We start from the raw sequence: 17,906 nt of genomic DNA on the forward strand, positions 1-17,906 counted from the left end.
CATGGACCCGTAATCTGCCCCCATGTCCCGCTAGGCTTAGGGAGGGGGTAAGAGAAAGGTCTTCTGGCATTGACCCTGCACCTCCTTCCCCATTCTCTTTAAACTCGTCATTCTCCATAGTCCCTCTTTTCACCGGCTGAAGGTCAAATGGAGAGAAACAGGGTGGAAAAGGGGATCTATGTGATGGGATGAGACAAAGGCAGGCCAACAAGCTCGGGGAGTCCGTACTCAAGGGTGTTTCAAAAGTAATTGATTAATGAGGAAGAAAAAGATAAATTCAATTTAATGAATTTCAAGTGGTGTAACCATACCAATTAAAAATAGGGATGCACGATATATCAGCCACCATATCGATATTGGATGATATATGATCATTTTTAATGTTATCGGCCTGATAAGAAAAATTCGCCCGATATGTTAAAGTCGATAAATAATGGATTATGTCCTTCAGCTGAGACACTTCAAATGTACACTGTTCAACATGATGGTTTGAATTGCTTGAAATATGATTGGAATCACTTAAAAAAAAAAAAAGGAAAATACGGTTCAGTGCAACATGTGCTGTCTGTCATATCGGCTACATATAATGAGAACATTATAATTGTGTGCTTGAGACATGGCTTTTAATGATGAGACTTTTTTGTAATCAGGATCTCAAAAATGTTATAAAAATTTGGATTTAGATTCATCGGCCAATATATCGGTTATCGGCTTGCAAATATAAAGAATTATCGGTATCGGCCAATCCCTAATAAAAAATAAATACACCATGAATGACACGAGTCTATGCATCTTTATTAATTATCAATAAGTTTTAGTTAAACAAATTTATAAATAAAACAAATAATACAAGAATTATCAAAGCCACTTAAGAAAAGTATGCTAATAAACGACAAACACGAATTTCCTGTTTGAAATCTGTTTTTGCACGAGACCAATGCGGGAACAATCAGTCATCCTCAAAGAACAGAATTGGTTGTCAAAGACCTGATTTTTTTTATGAGGTTGCGATCCTTTGACATGTTCGCTCGGGTGGCTGCTTCCACTGATTATCCGGGTCACATGACCGAGGCGAGCAGGTCTCTTGAGAGAGGGGGAAGGAGTGCACTTCTTTTGTAATTTCCAGGCTAGTGATTTAGCACAGCTGAGTAACTTGTGCTTCGTTCCCTTCCCCCCCAGACATCAATCCTCAGCCCTCCTTCCCCGGAGGACGACGAAGGGTTGCCAGGTGCTGTTTATAAACCCTTGAGTAAAGCAGAAATGAAAGGTACACAAACACACCTTGCCATTCAAACCTGGGAAATAAACAATGACTCTTTGCTCCCAAGCGATATCTTCCTGTACACTTCCGTATTACTGAAGAGAGCTCTAACGTCAACACCCGCGAGGCCATTTCTTGCTAGTGTGTCTTCATCGGTTTGGGATTTTTTTCAGCTTGCAAAAGCCAGAAGAAATAAACAAGCGAAAACGGGCTGCATCTGGTCATTGGCTACGTTTACATGCCACCAAATAATCCGTTAGTAATAGGATTGACGGCTCAATCAGACTGAAAAGCCTTCATGTAAACACCTTAATCGATCCGATTGAGCTCGATCCCAATGAAATGTCGATCGGATTGTAAGGGGTGGTTTATTCCTTTTCTAATCCGATCGAGAGAACATGTAAACACTTGATCGGATTGAAAACTGAAACTGAAAGGACTGCACATGTGCAATAATGTAGAAATAGCGTAATGACGTAGAAATAGCGTAATGACATAGAAATAGCGCAATGACGTAGAAATAGCGTAATGACGTAGAAATAGCGCAGTGATGTAGAAATAGCGTAATGACGTAGAAATAGCGCAATGACGTAGAAATAGCGAAATGACGTAGAAATAGCGCAATGACGTAGAAATAGCGTAATGACATAGCAATAGCGCAATGACGTAGAAATAGCGTAATGACGTAGCAATAGCGCAATGACGTAGAAATAGCGCAATGACGTAGAAATAGCGCAATGACGTAGAAACAGCGCAATGACGTAGAAATAGCGTAATGACGTAGCAATAGCGTAATGACGTAGCAATAGCGCAATGACGTAGAAATAGCGTAATGACGTAGAAATAGCGTAATGACGTAGAAATAGCGCAATGACGTAGAAATAGCGCAATGACGTAGAAATAGCGCAATGACGTAGAAATAGCGCAATGACGTAGAAATAGCTCAATGCCGTAGAAATAGCGTAATGACATGCGGAACGAGCTGTTCTTCCTGATGAATAAGGTGTTGTATAAATGAGTGTCCCGTCCTCCTATAATCCTCCTTTCTCTGCGTCTGTGAAGTGGAGCAGGACAACGGCCCACCAGTCCTGGTTTCAGACTCTCACCCACAGATGACTGGTTTTGGCCATTTTTACTGCGTGATAAATATAAGCATCGGCACAATGGTTCATATGCTCATAGTCTCCAAATTATGACAAGAAATGGATCAATATTAGGCTAAGTCTGCTGTTTAAAACAAATAAAGAACCAATGTAGGAGAATAGTTAAGTGCAAACAGCGGGAAACTCTGTATATTAGTTCAGTGAGCGCATATCAAAAAAACAATTCTGATTTGAAGCTTGTGACATACAGACGCGCACATCAACCCGATCACTTGATTAGCGTTCATGTTAACACTACGTTCGGATTCATCATTCGGAATGAATTCAGTCCGGTTGAAACACAAGTTGTTAATGTAAACGTAGCCAATGACTCTTTGTTCCCAGGCGATATCTGCCCGTACACTTTGGTATTACTGAAAGTAACATCAACACCCGCGAGGCCATTTCTTGCTAGTGTGTCTTCATCGGTTTTGGATTTTCAGCTTGCAAAAGCCAGAAGAAAAACATGGGCTGCATCTGGTCATTGTTGTTCAATATTGACAGCGCTGACAGGAATGGAGAAAGCCAGCCCGATCCCGCTGTGAAACACAAGGGCTGTTAGACGAGGAGAAAGACTTTGATGGAAGATCTGAGGGGAAAAAAAAGGAAGAGACAAAAAGGGAAGTGTGGAACAAAACCAAAAGCAGAGCTTGACCACAAGCCGAGAAAGAAAAAGACAGGCTGGATCTGGCATTGTGTATGCGCTTGGCTCAGTGAGGTCAGTCTGACTGACAGAGAAAAGAAAGAGACAAGAGATACTAAGACAAGGAATGAATACCACACTCTCCAAGGCAAACATGACAACCCAACAGGGCTCTTTGTGCGTTTTCCAGACCGGCTTGCCTGAGCCGACATCCACATGTCAAGTGTCTGTCTTCATTACATTCTTTCGGAAAAGGGGACAATAGCCACGACACAAGACTTCTGCTCTGGATTTGGACAAATCCACTGTGTTTATGACAGACATGCCGGTTGGAGAGGTGGAAATGTGCCATCAAGAGAAACAGCTTTCAGACAGATCCAAGGACCTCCTCAAGGCAAAGTAAACAACCTCTAATTGTTTGGAAAGGTCTGGCGGTTCTCCAGAACAACGTTTGTCTTGCCTACTTCGCCATTTTCCTTTAAAGACATACTTTACGGTCAAAACAAAGATTATTCAGACACCAGATTTTGTATATTTTTTTTACTAGTGTGTGCAGGACACTATAGTTCATTTATGTAAGTGAGGAGAGCAAAATAAAGTAAACTGTGACATATTATACCCAAATAATTCTTCATACAGTGACTACCAGTAACATTTATGACCATAAATGATTCAGACACTTTGAGCTGATCATGTTTTCCTGAAGTGTGTTTTCTTTAATTGCTAATGCTCTTTTTACACACAGACTGAACAAAATGAAGCATTGCTTGGTCACTGGTTGAGCTAAACTGGTATTATCTAATTGTGTAGTTAAATTTAACAGCTGACAGATATTCAACATAATTCATGTGTGAGACAGTCTAACAGAAGGACGGACAAAACCAGTCAAATATCAACTGAGTTCTGCTCATATTTTATTACCGTTTTCTAAACTATAGCGAATAATCTGTGATAATGTGAGAAATGTTGAAGGCGTCTGAATAAAGTTTGGTTTGTCTGTATATTACCCTTTTATTTCTGGAAAAGACAAAGTCTTGTGGTTAAGGCTCATTTGAACACCAGAGCATCATGCTTTCAAGACGTTAAACACAGGACTGGTTATGGCTGCCATCCAATAAAAAGAGAGAACTTGCTACGAAGATATTCCCACAAAGGACAGCCAGGACTTGCTTTGCGTGTGTAGAGGTTTGCCACCCGGACTCAGGCATCGGAACAACTCAGGCCTGGCAAAGACTCAAGATAGTTTTGCTAAAGCCAAGCTAACGTCGCACCAGCTCACCACAGGGATGTTTTTCCGGAGAGGAACTTCAGGAGCCATAAAACTCTGGAAGATTTGACATTTCAGAGTGTCAGTAGGTGGGAATGGCAAGAGAAGAGGCTCTTGGCGTAGACCATAGACTGTAAAAAAAAGATGGACGCCGCCCCTTCACTCTCTTCCACTGGTGAAACTTGAAGCCGCCAAAGTCCCTAATATGGCGCTGATTTGGGACCTGATTCTGCGCAGTAGTGGAGTCGCGATATCAAGGTCCCGCCCTCACTCACTCACACACACACACACACTTACTACAACGTTTACTGCTGAGCAACTCATTGTGTCAGTGTGAAATAAACAGTTATGGACTTGTAGAAATTAAAGTTGAAGCTCCCGAAAATCCCCCCAAAAAGTCTGTTGGTGCCTCAGTGATACTTCATTTAGAGAAGCTGTCAATCACAACTGTCAATCATGACGTCACATTCCCGTTTTTAAAGCATCAAATAACTAACTAAGACCAAAGATATTTAAAAAAACGAACACTTAAACTTACATCAGCGTGATAAAAACGACCTAAAATGACAGAAAACATCTTTGAACATTTTTTTATTTGAAGTGTAATTTGATTGTTTAGTTTCCATTGCGCTCGATTAGAGGCGCGATCGAGGCGCTTAGGCTTCACTTTTCAGGACTCGGCGTAGACATGCATGTTGCTACGCTGATCTTGCAAAACGTCACTTTCTATGAGCTTTTTTCTCTCCCAATCTACCATCTACTTTCCATGAACTAGGGTTGGGTATTGTGTGAATGTAGATATCATTCACATTTAGTCTAATTGTAAAACATTTAATTGTAGCTGAATATCATGAATAAAAATCAACAGGCTAAAGAACACTTACACAAGGAACGTTTGCCTGTGGTTTAAAAATACCTTAGAAAAACAACTAGCCTAACTAAGTTAAAATATAAAGCATTATTAAAGACAAGTAAACACTCAGTAATTAAAAAAGAACAAATAAAATAATAGCAATCTAAACAATTAGATCGGCCCTCTTCTGAACGGACGCGGGGAGCAGAAGCTCATTTGCATTTAAAGAGACACACACACAAAAACTGCACGTTTTTGCTCACACCCAAAAAGGGGCAAATTTGACAAGCGATAAATGACCCGTGGGGTTATTGAGCTGAAATTTCACAGACACATTCAGTGGACACCACAGATTTATAGGACATCTTGTGAAAAGGGCCATAATATGTCACCTTTAAAGTCATACTGAAATGCTCACAGAGGAAATCGAAATGTTAATTTTATAACAAGTATCCGATTCCTGACCTCAAGTATTGGAATCGAATTTCGATTGCCCATGAACCCCCCCATTATTCGCTCTGGTTTTGAGGAGCTGTCACTGGTGGATAGAGGAGGGATTGGGGCATTTCCATCTCCTCATGCTGACAGCTCAGGAGGAGGCCGATCTTTGATCCACACGGGTCTCTGTAAATACTGCAGTCCCAAAGGTCAGCATTTGGTAGTCAAATTACACAGCTAAGAGGAGGTTCAGCCTTTAGGTGCAAATGAACATGACTTTAGTTAAACAGAACGCAACATTTTAGACGAGAATCACATACATATGCAGGAACAATTCATGCACCAGTGATGCAGAAAAACTAGCCAGCTGTGCAAGTTCATTTCTGTAGGCTGGTGTGATTTATTCTGACTGCTAATACCTGTAACTAGGGATGCACTGATATGAAAATTATGGCGGATACCGATAACCGATAATTCTTTATATTTGCAAGCCGATAACCGATATATTGGCTAATAAATCTAAATAAATCCTATTTTTATACAATTTCTGAGAGCCTGATTACAAAAACAAAAGCACACGATTATAATGTTCTTATTATAATTGTATGTAGCCGATATGACACGAGATGCACAGAACTGCATTTTTTCTTTAAGTGATTTCAATCATATTTCAAGCAATTCAAAACCAACATGTTGAACATTAACATTAAAAATTAACATATATTGGCCGATACCTAAGATGGCGCATCTGAAGTGTTTGAAGAAAATAATCCATTATTTAACTGCTTTAAGGCGACACTACAGGTGAATAGGGTACAATTGTAAAATAATAGATATCACCATGAAACTTCCTCAGTTGATTACTTGCACAAGTATATAAAAAAAATGTATTACAAGTTTTAGAAATTTGTATGTTTAATTATGCAAATTAGGCATTCTCTCATTAAATATGCACGATTTTGCATATATTTTCGGTAGATAGATCTGAACATATGATAAAGGCAGGTGCAAAATTCTTTTTTCATTTTAACACACAAGATGGAAAAAAAATTCAGAGGGATTTCAGGATATATGCTTTCATTACCTTGGAAATCTAAATATACTGTCCATAGCCTTAAAAAATTGATTTTCGCCAATTTTTTTTATTAAAATGTCACATAAATCAGGCCAGGAATGATTTATTAACAAATCCCTCTGAAAATATCTTCAGAATACTGCTAAGTGTATAACTGGAGAGTTTGGTGTACACAGGTGCCACATAGGCTGAGATGTTTGTACTGGAGAATGAAAAACTCATTTTGAGAAAACGGCATTTAAAGAGTTAAATAGCTCTAAATGAGATTTCGTCATTAGCTTTAAATCCCCCTTTGGACATTCACGATTGGTTACTGATAGAAAGGAAATGCCCATATTTGGGTTACACAGCGTTGTGCAGGACACTCGGAGCTTTACAACGATCCTGGTAATGACAGACTTCAGTGAACAGACGGAGCTCAGCGTGTCGCGTTGGAATGCTAACTTGGTAAATTCGGGAGAAATTTACTGCCGCAAGTAAACAAAATGTGATAAAATAAACATATTAATGTATATTTTCAACGTTTTCTTTATAGCAGCTTGAAAGAACACACACTGAAGGAGTAAACTAGCCCAAAATCTCAACTGACCACTGCATGAAAAATCTGTGTTTTTGCCTGTCGTGTCTCGCCTTAATATATTGGCCAAAATCTTCTTATCAGGCCGATAATGATAACATTAAAAATTAACATATATTGGCCGATACCTATTTTAATTGTAAAAAATTAACCACAAAAGTCATTACTGATTCTTGCTAAAATGAGATAACATTAGCGAGTACTAAATGAAAATAAACGAAACAAACTAAATTCCAATATGGTCCTTTTACTATCGGTCTTCGGACCAAAACTATAGTTATCTGAAATAAAAATAAATAAATAAATAAATAAAAAATAACATTACTAGAAGTTTAAACTAAAATGCAAATATATTTTCATGAATACAAAACGGATAAAAATAACCATGATTTTTTTTCCATTTTATATAAAATGCTAGTTTTTCAGAGAAACGAGTGTGTGAACCACCCGACATGAATTATATACATAATTTTAATAGCATTGCCATTCACAACCAGGGTCTACCATGTGCATATTAAAACCATCACCGACAATCATTTTGAGCGGGAATTAATGTAAACACAGATATGGGACACCAGTCCTGTCTAAAATGAATGTAAACCGGACCGGATATGGTCAAAAGATGGGATCTGTGCATTCAGACTTGCAGTGTAAATGCAGCACTTTTGACCTCGCGTGATATTTTCAGTCAAAGAGATTCTGCATGATCGCACCAAAGGCAAAATGTGCCCGTTCGCTCAAATATCAGAAAACAGCGAGACTTACTCATGTGTTATTGACGCTGCTAAAACAGAAGCTGAATTGTCAGGTTAATTTGCCTGTAAATGCCTGCTAGCCTATAAAAAAATAAAACTCGCCCCAGGGGACAGTCTGACAGCCACTTCCACAGCAACACACACACACACACTTCACCGGCCTGAGGAATGAAAAACAGAGAGAGGTTCATTATCAAACTGCAAATGTCTGGATTTTGTTTGTTTCCAGCACAAACACACGCAGACGGCTAATGTCTAGTCCTGACGCTCACATCTGAACTGTTTGGCACAGGTCCTAGATGAAAAACACCAGGAAAAGCGTTTCTGTCAGTCACCAGCTCAAGCCAAGCTGCAATTAGTGTCCAGGGAGCAAAACAAAGCAAATATAAGCGTGTTTTCTCTAGTGTGCACTTTTCTAGATGAGTAACAAACACAAAACAGGCTTGATTATTTATATATACACAATATCCTATTGGAAATCCATATTAAACATTGCCGCGAGCCGACAGATACCACTGAAATAAGCGTCCTGAGGAATCACACGATCTGAGTGTCAGCCAAACACAAAACGAGCCAATCGGAAGCCTTATTGGAGGATATGGGGGTTTGACGTGATCCAATTCATTCTCATTGTGGCAAAATGGTAAAATGGTTCAGAGCATTGACTGAGATAACAGGAAAACAACACACAAATAAATCAGCTTGTGATCAAACCTGTTCTTCATTAGGGCTGCATCTAAATCAAACGCAATATGACTAATACAATATGCTAATTTAGTATCATTAATATACGATTATAGTTTTGTTAATATTATAAGTGTAAAAAAATTAATTTAGGTTATAGTGGTTATAAGTGTTAAGCCGCGTTTCCACCGCAGGAACTTTCCCCAGGAACTAGGAACTTTGGGCTGGTACTCGATGTGTTTACACCGCAGGAACCAGGGTCTAAATGAAGTTCCGGGTAAATATTTCCCCCTCCGATAGTCCCTGCTCACGAGGTAGTACTTTTTCAAAGTTCAGGAACTTTCAGGGGTGGGACTTGTGCGCTGCACAAGCTGATTGGTTGTGTTCACGCCGCATTTTGGTTGGATGACTCCACGCAGCATTTTCTTTATTTTTAACCTCCCTTTTAAAAAGTGGCTTCATGCAGTAGGAAGTTGTCTGTCTGCAAATATGGAATTTAATAAAAAAAACTGGGGGACTGGCGACGAGTTTCAGTCTTTATTATTTGGGTATTTGTGGAAGAGGAAACTTTCTGCGCGTTCGTCCCAGCCATCTCACGGCCAATGTCCGCAATAGCTGATAACATACAATTTTATATCTAACGTTAGCATTACGAGCTCTGAACACGCTTTATCAGTGCTCGTCTCTTTTCTGCCACAGCTTTTAATATTAAGTCATTATGTTTACACATTGACATCTATTGCAAGGCAAACCATGTTACAAATTTACAAATTTCAACAGGATTGAAATAGCGCATTGAGGTTGGTAACAAACAACTATTTACAAGACTGTCACTATTTATGATTGATAGACGGGGTTCAGGCTTTTTTTAAGCGTATTTGCGCAAAAGGAAATACCTTGTCTAATTTTATACGCATACGAGCTTTCTGAACACGCTTTAGTATCAGTGCTCGTCTATTTTGTTATGTTAATTACCTCGTTAGTAAACCAATAACTGCAGCACAGTTTGAATCTCCTCCATACTTATAAATGTGGTGCTCAAAACTGATTACTGTCCGTCGCAGACTGGGAGGAGCAGTTGCGCGCAGTTTACCTTCCCGGTACTTTAGACCGCGGTGTAAACGCAGAAAGCAACCGGTCTGGGGCAAAAAAGGTTCCTGGGAAAAAAGTTCCTGGGACAAATTGTTCCGGGTAATTTCGGTGTAAAAGCGGCTTTAGTAATTCTGTTGTAATTTTAGTTTTAGTTTTGGTTATTTATAGTGTCGGGCAACGATTAATCGAATCAAAAATAACAGTTTGTTTACACATATATGTGTGTGTACCGTGTATAATTATTTTGTATACATACATGTGCATGTGTATATTAAAACAAATATTTGCATGTATATACCTGTCTTTTATATAGGTAACGAGTTCAGACAGGTGCAGTTAATACAGGTAATGAGTGGAGAACAGGAGGGCTTCTTAAAGAAACACTAACAGGTCTGTGAGAGCCGGAATTCTTACTGGTTGGTAGGTGATCAAATACTTATGTCATGCAATAAAATGCAAATTAATTACTTAAAAATCATACAATGTGATTTTCTGGATTTTTGTTTTAGATTACGTGTGTGTGTGTGTGTGTGTGTGTGTGTGTGTGTGTGTGTGTGTGTGTGTGTGTATGTATGTATGTATGTGTATGTGTATGTGTATATGTGAATATATATATATATATATATATATATATATATATATATATATATATATATATATAGGCATATATATATATATATATAAATAACACATTTTTCTTAAATATATACATGCATGTGTGTGTATTTATATATACAAATATGATTTGTATATATTCCCATTCTCACGTTTTGGTGATTCCCTAGTTATTTTTTGTTATTGAGGTTTTAATCAAAAAATCCACTCGTCTCGGACAAGCGTTAATGTCGAGTCCTGAACCTGGAGCAATTTAAATCATAACTGCAATATTTATCAGGGGGAAAAAAACACAATTCGATTTTGTTCCCCCCATGTCTTCATTTGAACAGACTCGCACTTTGAACACAACAGCGATGTTTAACTGCTAGCGTGCGTCAGGCTCTTACCGTCCTCGGTCTCCTGCCAGACGATGCCCTCCAGGTTGACGCTGGTTCCAGGTTCACAAGGACCCAGACACTCGGGCTCGGTGGCCAGAGCCACGTCAGAGGTGTTGACGGCCACAGAGCGCGTGCGCACCATGATCTGCTCGCACGAGGACGAGACGTCGGTGTTGAGGGCCGGCGCGAGGAGGTGGAGCGGTGGAGGTGCCGGCGTGGACACCGGAGACTCCATCTGTGGGACATTACAGAGAGGATTCGGTTAGATCGGGATCACCACAACATCATGAGACTCTATCGAAACATGGCTAGAGGAATCACACCCGTAGGACGATCTCAAAGCACTCAATTATTACGCTAACACTTATGAACTGCACCTATAATGTTAATTTCAACATTTACTAATATTTTGTAACAATTTTGTTAACATTAGTTAATGCACTGTGAACTAACATGAATGAACAGCTGGATTTTTATTAACTAACGTTAACAAAGATTAACAAATACTGTAATAAATGTACTGCTCATTGTTAGTTCATACATTAGCTAATGTTAACTTACTGTAAAGTGTTACCGTTATTACTGTACGGTGACAATGAATAACCCCTAATGTGAGATGCCCAACAAACAAATGTGAAACAGAATTGAGTTCAAATACAAAGACTTGGAGTAACGCTTTATAACATATAATTATAATAAAATATTTTTAGTTACATCAACCATCAGTAGTAATATATTTATATTTTATAGAACATTAAAATGTATAAATAGAATGTATATCAAAAATAATATTAAGTTTGAGTAACACAGGAATTTTATATATTTATATATATTATAAGTAATTCTAAACTAACTTCTAATTCTAAATTCGTAACAATTCTGGGAGCATTTAAATATTTTTGAGCAAATAAAGGGTTTACATACATATACACACACATATACATATACACATATACATATATACACACACACACACACACACATACATATACATATATACATATATATATAAACACACACACACACACACACACACACACACACACACACACACACAATAATATACAACATTTTATAAGATCTACGTTTAATTCAAGTTTATAAAATAAGTTTCCAGAAGTTTGTAGGCCTATGTAACAAAAGTATCCAGAGTTAGATGTGAATCAGTGCTTCATCAATAATTAGTCATTAACGTTAATTTCAAATAAGGAAAAAGAAAAACAAGGACAAGTAATAATTACAATGACTGTAAACACCGCTATGAAAGCGTAAGCTGCTATTACGCTTAATGCCAAACTTCCAGGTTCAACTATAGCGATGATAAACTGGGTGAAGTGTGTGAGCGCAGTGCAGAGGGTGTGTGTGGGAGCCTGGGATTATTTAACCTTAATGCCAAGAGCCATTAGTGCGCTCGCTGATTATCACTCATGGTCAACGATGCTTACAAATATGGGTTCATTTCGTCCATTCGATTTCACAAACGTTGCTGCAAATTCAGTGCTAGACACACGAGCTGATTTGATAATCTAATTATGGGCTTTTGTTGAGTTGAATTAAAGCTTGTTGGTGGGTGACAGAATTAAAAGCTAAAGCTTTGAGATAAATGTGCCAATTTCCTTCAAAACAGACATTAAACTACTCCACGGTAATTAGTCCGTATCTCTGTTGACATGCATCAACGTTCGCTTGGGTTCGTTTCGTTCGAGAATCAATGGGATCATCTGGGATCAAGGGTTCGGATGACACTCTGACCCAAACAAATGTTGTTATGGACCAATCATGCTGCAGATCACACCAATTAAAAAACAATTAAACTCAATGGCACTTCAGATTCTTCAGGAAAACCTCAATGCAAATCAACAGACACCAACTTTGGCTTTTCGTTTCAATGAAAACAGATAAACAACGATAACTGGAGCATTTCAGTCTTTCTACTTTAATTCAATGTGTTACTTTGCAATTATCTGTGAAATTTACTTGCAATATCCAGTCATTTGTTTTTGCGTAGCTGGATCTTAGCGGGTAACATGAAATTTGCATGACTTATTCCTTCCAAAAACATTTAATTGCTATTTGGATTATATGCATCAATTCTTAAAAAAAAAAAAATTGTGCTGGGCAACGATTAATCGCATCCAAAATAAAAGTTTGTGTTGTTTTTGTTTTATATATATCTATATATATATATATATATATATATATATATATATATATATAGATATATAGAGATATATATATATATATATATATATATATATACACACATATATATACATATACATATACACATATATATATATTTTTTATTTATGAATATATACAAAATAATTATACACAGTGCACACGCATATACACTCACCTAAAGGATTATTAGGAACACCATACTAATACTGTGTTTGACCCCCTTTCGCCTTCAGAACTGCCTTAATTCTACGTGGCATTGATTCAACAAGGTGCTGAAAGCATTCTTTAGAAATGTTGGCCCATATTGATAGGATAGCATCTTGCAGTTGATGGAGATTTGTGGGATGCACATCCAGGGCACGAAGCTCCCGTTCCACCACATCCCAAAGATGCTCTATTGGGTTGAGATCTGGTGACTGTGGGGGCCATTTTAGTACAGTGAACTCATTGTCATGTTCAAGAAACCAATTTGAAATGATTCGAGCTTTGTGACATGGTGCATTATCCTGCTGGAAGTAGCCATCAGAGGATGGGTACATGGTGGTCATAAAGGGATGGACATGGTCAGAAACAATGCTCAGGTAGGCCGTGGCATTTAAACGATGCCCAATTGGCACTAAGGGGCCTAAAGTGTGCCAAGAAAACATCCCCCACACCATTACACCACCACCACCAGCCTGCACAGTGGTAACAAGGCATGATGGATCCATGTTCTCATTCTGTTTACGCCAAATTCTGACTCTACCATCTGAATGTCTCAACAGAAATCGAGACTCATCAGACCAGGCAACATTTTTCCAGTCTTCAACTGTCCAATTTTGGTGAGCTCGTGCAAATTGTAGCCTCTTTTTCCTATTTGTAGTGGAGATGAGTGGTACCCGGTGGGGTCTTCTGCTGTTGTAGCCCATCCGCCTCAAGGTTGTGCGTGTTGTGGCTTCACAAATGCTTTGCTGCATACCTCGGTTGTAACGAGTGGTTATTTCAGTTAAAGTTGCTCTTCTATCAGCTTGAATCAGTCGGCCCATTCTCCTCTGACCTCTAGCATCAACAAGGCATTTTCGCCCACAGGACTGCCGCATACTGGATGTTTTTCCCTTTTCACACCATTCTTTGTAAACCCTAGAAATGGTTGTGCGTGAAAATCCCAGTAACTGAGCAGATTGTGAAATACTCAGACCGGCCCGTCTGGCACCAACAACCATGCCACGCTCAAAATGGCTTAAATCACCTTTCTTTCCCATTCTGACATTCAGTTTGGAGTTCAGGAGATTGTCTTGACCAGGACCACACCCCTAAATGCATTGAAGCAACTGCCATGTGATTGGTTGATTAGATAATTGCATTAATGAGAAATTGAACAGGCGTTCCTAATAATCCTTTAGGTGAGTGTATTATGTAAACACAAACTTTTATTTTGGATGCGATTAATTGTTGCCCAGCACTAAAAAATATCTATATAAATCATGTACAACAAGAAAGTGTATTAAATAAAACAGGTACAGTTTGATATCACGTTGACTTTAAAATGTAAACACCCTCGTGTCTGAATGCGTATTCGGCAACACAGTCAAATGTAAAATCTGTATAAAGTGAAAGAAGCAGCAGAAAGCTGAAGAGGACTCGAGCAAGATCTGGCTGGATGTTAACGAGGGACGACTAGAGAAACACACACATTTGTTGCTATCGTGACTCACAGCTTGTTCACAGGCAGCTCCAGACTGAACCGAGGCTGTAAGTGATAAAGCAGCTGGTGTTTGCAATGCCAAGGTCGTGGATTTGATTCCCAGGGAATGCCTGAACTGATTAAATGAATTCAATGCCAGTTGCTTTGGAGTAAAGTACCAGCCAAATGCATGAATATAAATGAAAAATGTAAGATGTTTGAACAAACCATCGCCTGGGCAAAAGACGATGATGAAACAGGCTTTACTCGCGTCTAATGCATTTCTCAGTGCATTCAGCACAGCTAATTAAAATCCTCTGGTGCTCTTCGCGTGTCGGTCAAAAATGACAGAATTTTTTATTTAAATTTTTTTTTCAATTAAATGAATGTACTATATTTTAGTTCGATAATGTTTTTTTATTTAATATTTTGTATTTTTAGGGGATTTTGTGGTACTAAATTATGGTTACGCTGTATTTATAATCCATTTATTCACTTTTTGAGCATAGACCTGAAAATTTTATTTCCAACTCAAACTTTGGTAAATCTTGAACGCTTTAGAGCGACAGACTGAAGTTTGATCTCTTTTCAAAGACGACACACAGATTATTGCTGAAGTGAAAAAAAAGTGTACAAAAAAAAAAAAAAAAGAATTTTACGTTTATTGTTATTAAAAATGCACAAAAATACTGTGAAATATATATTTTCAAAAACACATTTTGCTCTAAATCTGCTAGAAAAATCAAAGCCATAAATCTAAAGTTTTGTTCCAAATTTGAGCCTGATATCTCAAAGAAATTGCGCTCAGATTGTGTTCGGCTGCAGTACCAAACGCTTCCACTAGAGGAAATTCGTCTCATTCATTTCCAATGCGCTCATTTTTGACTGCGAGGAGCACAAGTGTGACTCTTTTTCAGGACCATTAAACTTTTTCGAATGTCCATGATTCATTTATTTTGTGTGTGTGTTTACACAGCAAGTGCCAAAACCTTTACCAAGTTTGTACCATTCCGATCAAGTAAAAAATAAAAAAAAACGTAAAATATTTCGGTCAAAAATGAATGACCCCATGAATATATGATTGACCTGAAGAATGAAATCTGTATTATATACTTGGATATTTAAATGGGCAATATCACACTCATAACCATGTGAAACGGCTCTATATCAGACGGGCTGCGGTGTTAATTTTGCGTGAAAAGATTGTTTTATTGATAAAATTACATACTAATCTTTCGTCTTTCAATAATTCAAGCACTTTTCGAGTACCTTTTCATAAATATGGCTGTTTTCAAGGGTTTTCCAGGATTTAAATTTCAAAAAGTCACAGTACGTCAAGCACTTTAAGCACCTTGCATGACCCCGATAGCACTACTTTACCGTCACATGGCTTCAGACGGGATTACGGGAGGATTAGACTGAGGGTGTTGCATTCACACACCTGTCCTCTGGTACGATACTGTAAGTAGTTTACACAAACACACACACACATCTATACCCGAGGCCTATTAACAGCTCATGTGAAGCCCACTGATGCGGACGAGGCTGGAGAAACACATGGAAAAGACTTGCTGTAACATCAACACGACAACTAAGACCTTCAAATCCAATCAAATGGCACTAAATGTTTAAATTAAAAGGCACAATAATCTCAATCTACATCACAATACAATACACATCACGTTATAATTGAATACATTGCAATATTATTTACAGATACATGATATATCGTTGTTTTAATGAAAATCTATGACAAACATTTTTTCCCATGACTAAGACGAGACATTAGGTCATTAAACGATGACTATATCAACATGCAATATCGTTGACGACAAAAAATTTGTAACTAAAATGTAGTTAAATACTTTCACGTTTGCGTGATGTAAAGAATTTAAATCCCACAATTTTCTGTTATAATGATAAATTTTTTTGGAATAACTATAAGGAATTGCACTGTTTTAATTTTCAAAAGATGTTTCCGGCTTTACCAGTTTTCCAGTGTATTAATTAATATGATAAATAGCCTATAATAAATCGGTACATTAGATGAGGTCAAACACACCAGGCGTATGAGTTGAGATCCTCCTGATTTCGTCGTAAAGGGGAAAGTGCAATAATTCTGATGAAATGTAAAAAATAAATCTCAAATGACAACAATGATTGTGTTTTTAATTTTAGCAAAATAATAATTATCAGTTTTTCCTTTATACAGCATGAAGAAAAGTTTTCATTAACTAAAATTAAACAGGAAAAGTTTGACAAAATATGATAAAAATTTAAAAGTACATTTGAGACAGGACTAAGACTAAATTAAAAAAGAGCTGTCAAAATGAACACTAATATATATATATATATATCGGCTGATAATACTTTTTTTTTTATCTGAAAGGGTCAATATCCATTATTGTCATATTATTACATTTACATAAACTTTAACATAATTTAATGCCATAACTAATCGGTGATTGGCTTATTGGACTGGGGAAAATGTATTTAATTTAATATAAACATATTTTATTTAGTATAAAAGTAGGGATGCAAGGATATGAAAATTTTGCCGATACCGATAACTGCTAATTCTTTATATTTGAAAACCGATAACCGATATATTGGCCGATAAATCTAAATAAATCCAAATTTTTATATCATTTTTGAGAGCCTGATTAAAAAAAGCAAGTCTAACCATTAAAAGCCACGTCCCAAACACACAACTATAATGTTCTCATGATAATGTTATGTAGCCGATATGACAGACTCGAGCTGCACATGTTGCACTGAACTGTGTTTTCCTTGAAGTGATTCTGATCATATTTCAAGCAATTCAAAACCATCATGTTGAACAGTGCGCATCTGAAGTGTCTCAGCTGAAGGACATAATACATTATTAATCGGCTTTAATATATCTGCCCATTTTTCTTATCAGGCCGATAACGATAACACCAAAAATGAACATATCGGCCGATACCGATATGGTGGCCGATATATCTGGCATCCCTAATAAAAAAGTAAAACGGTAAGTTTTGAATGCTAAATTTAGTATCACAACATTATAATGTACAGTATATGAGAAACGGATATAAATTGTGAGATAAACAAAGGATTTCATTTAACAGAAAAACAATTGTTCATGCAATATAGAGAAAAATCAGTGAACCGATATATGAGTGTGTCAACACACCACCAAACGCAGAGAAACACCAAACAGCCTCTCGAGTCGCACAGCGTGAGGTGGAATGACTCGAGGGGGGGAAAAATGCCCTGGAAACAAGAGCTAAAT

The 17,906-nt window shown here is 37.6% G+C and overlaps 1 protein-coding gene across 7 annotated transcripts in view; it reads right to left on the reverse strand.

Moving 5' to 3' along the window:
• The window catches only part of znf609a (zinc finger protein 609a), a 119,428-nt gene that overhangs the window by 20,185 nt on the left and 81,337 nt on the right, over positions 1–17,906 (reverse strand). For all 7 annotated transcript variants that reach the window (XM_084397796.1, XM_084397797.1, XM_084397802.1 and 4 more), the window contains one exon: positions 10,792–11,017. In XM_084397796.1, coding sequence (XP_084253922.1) covers positions 10,792–11,017 — 226 coding nt within the window. The remainder of the gene's footprint in view (positions 1–10,791; positions 11,018–17,906) is intronic.

Source organism: Rutilus rutilus (assembly GCF_951802725.1).
Source record: "Rutilus rutilus genome assembly, chromosome: 23".
NCBI classification, from domain to species: Eukaryota; Metazoa; Chordata; class Actinopteri; order Cypriniformes; family Leuciscidae; genus Rutilus; species Rutilus rutilus.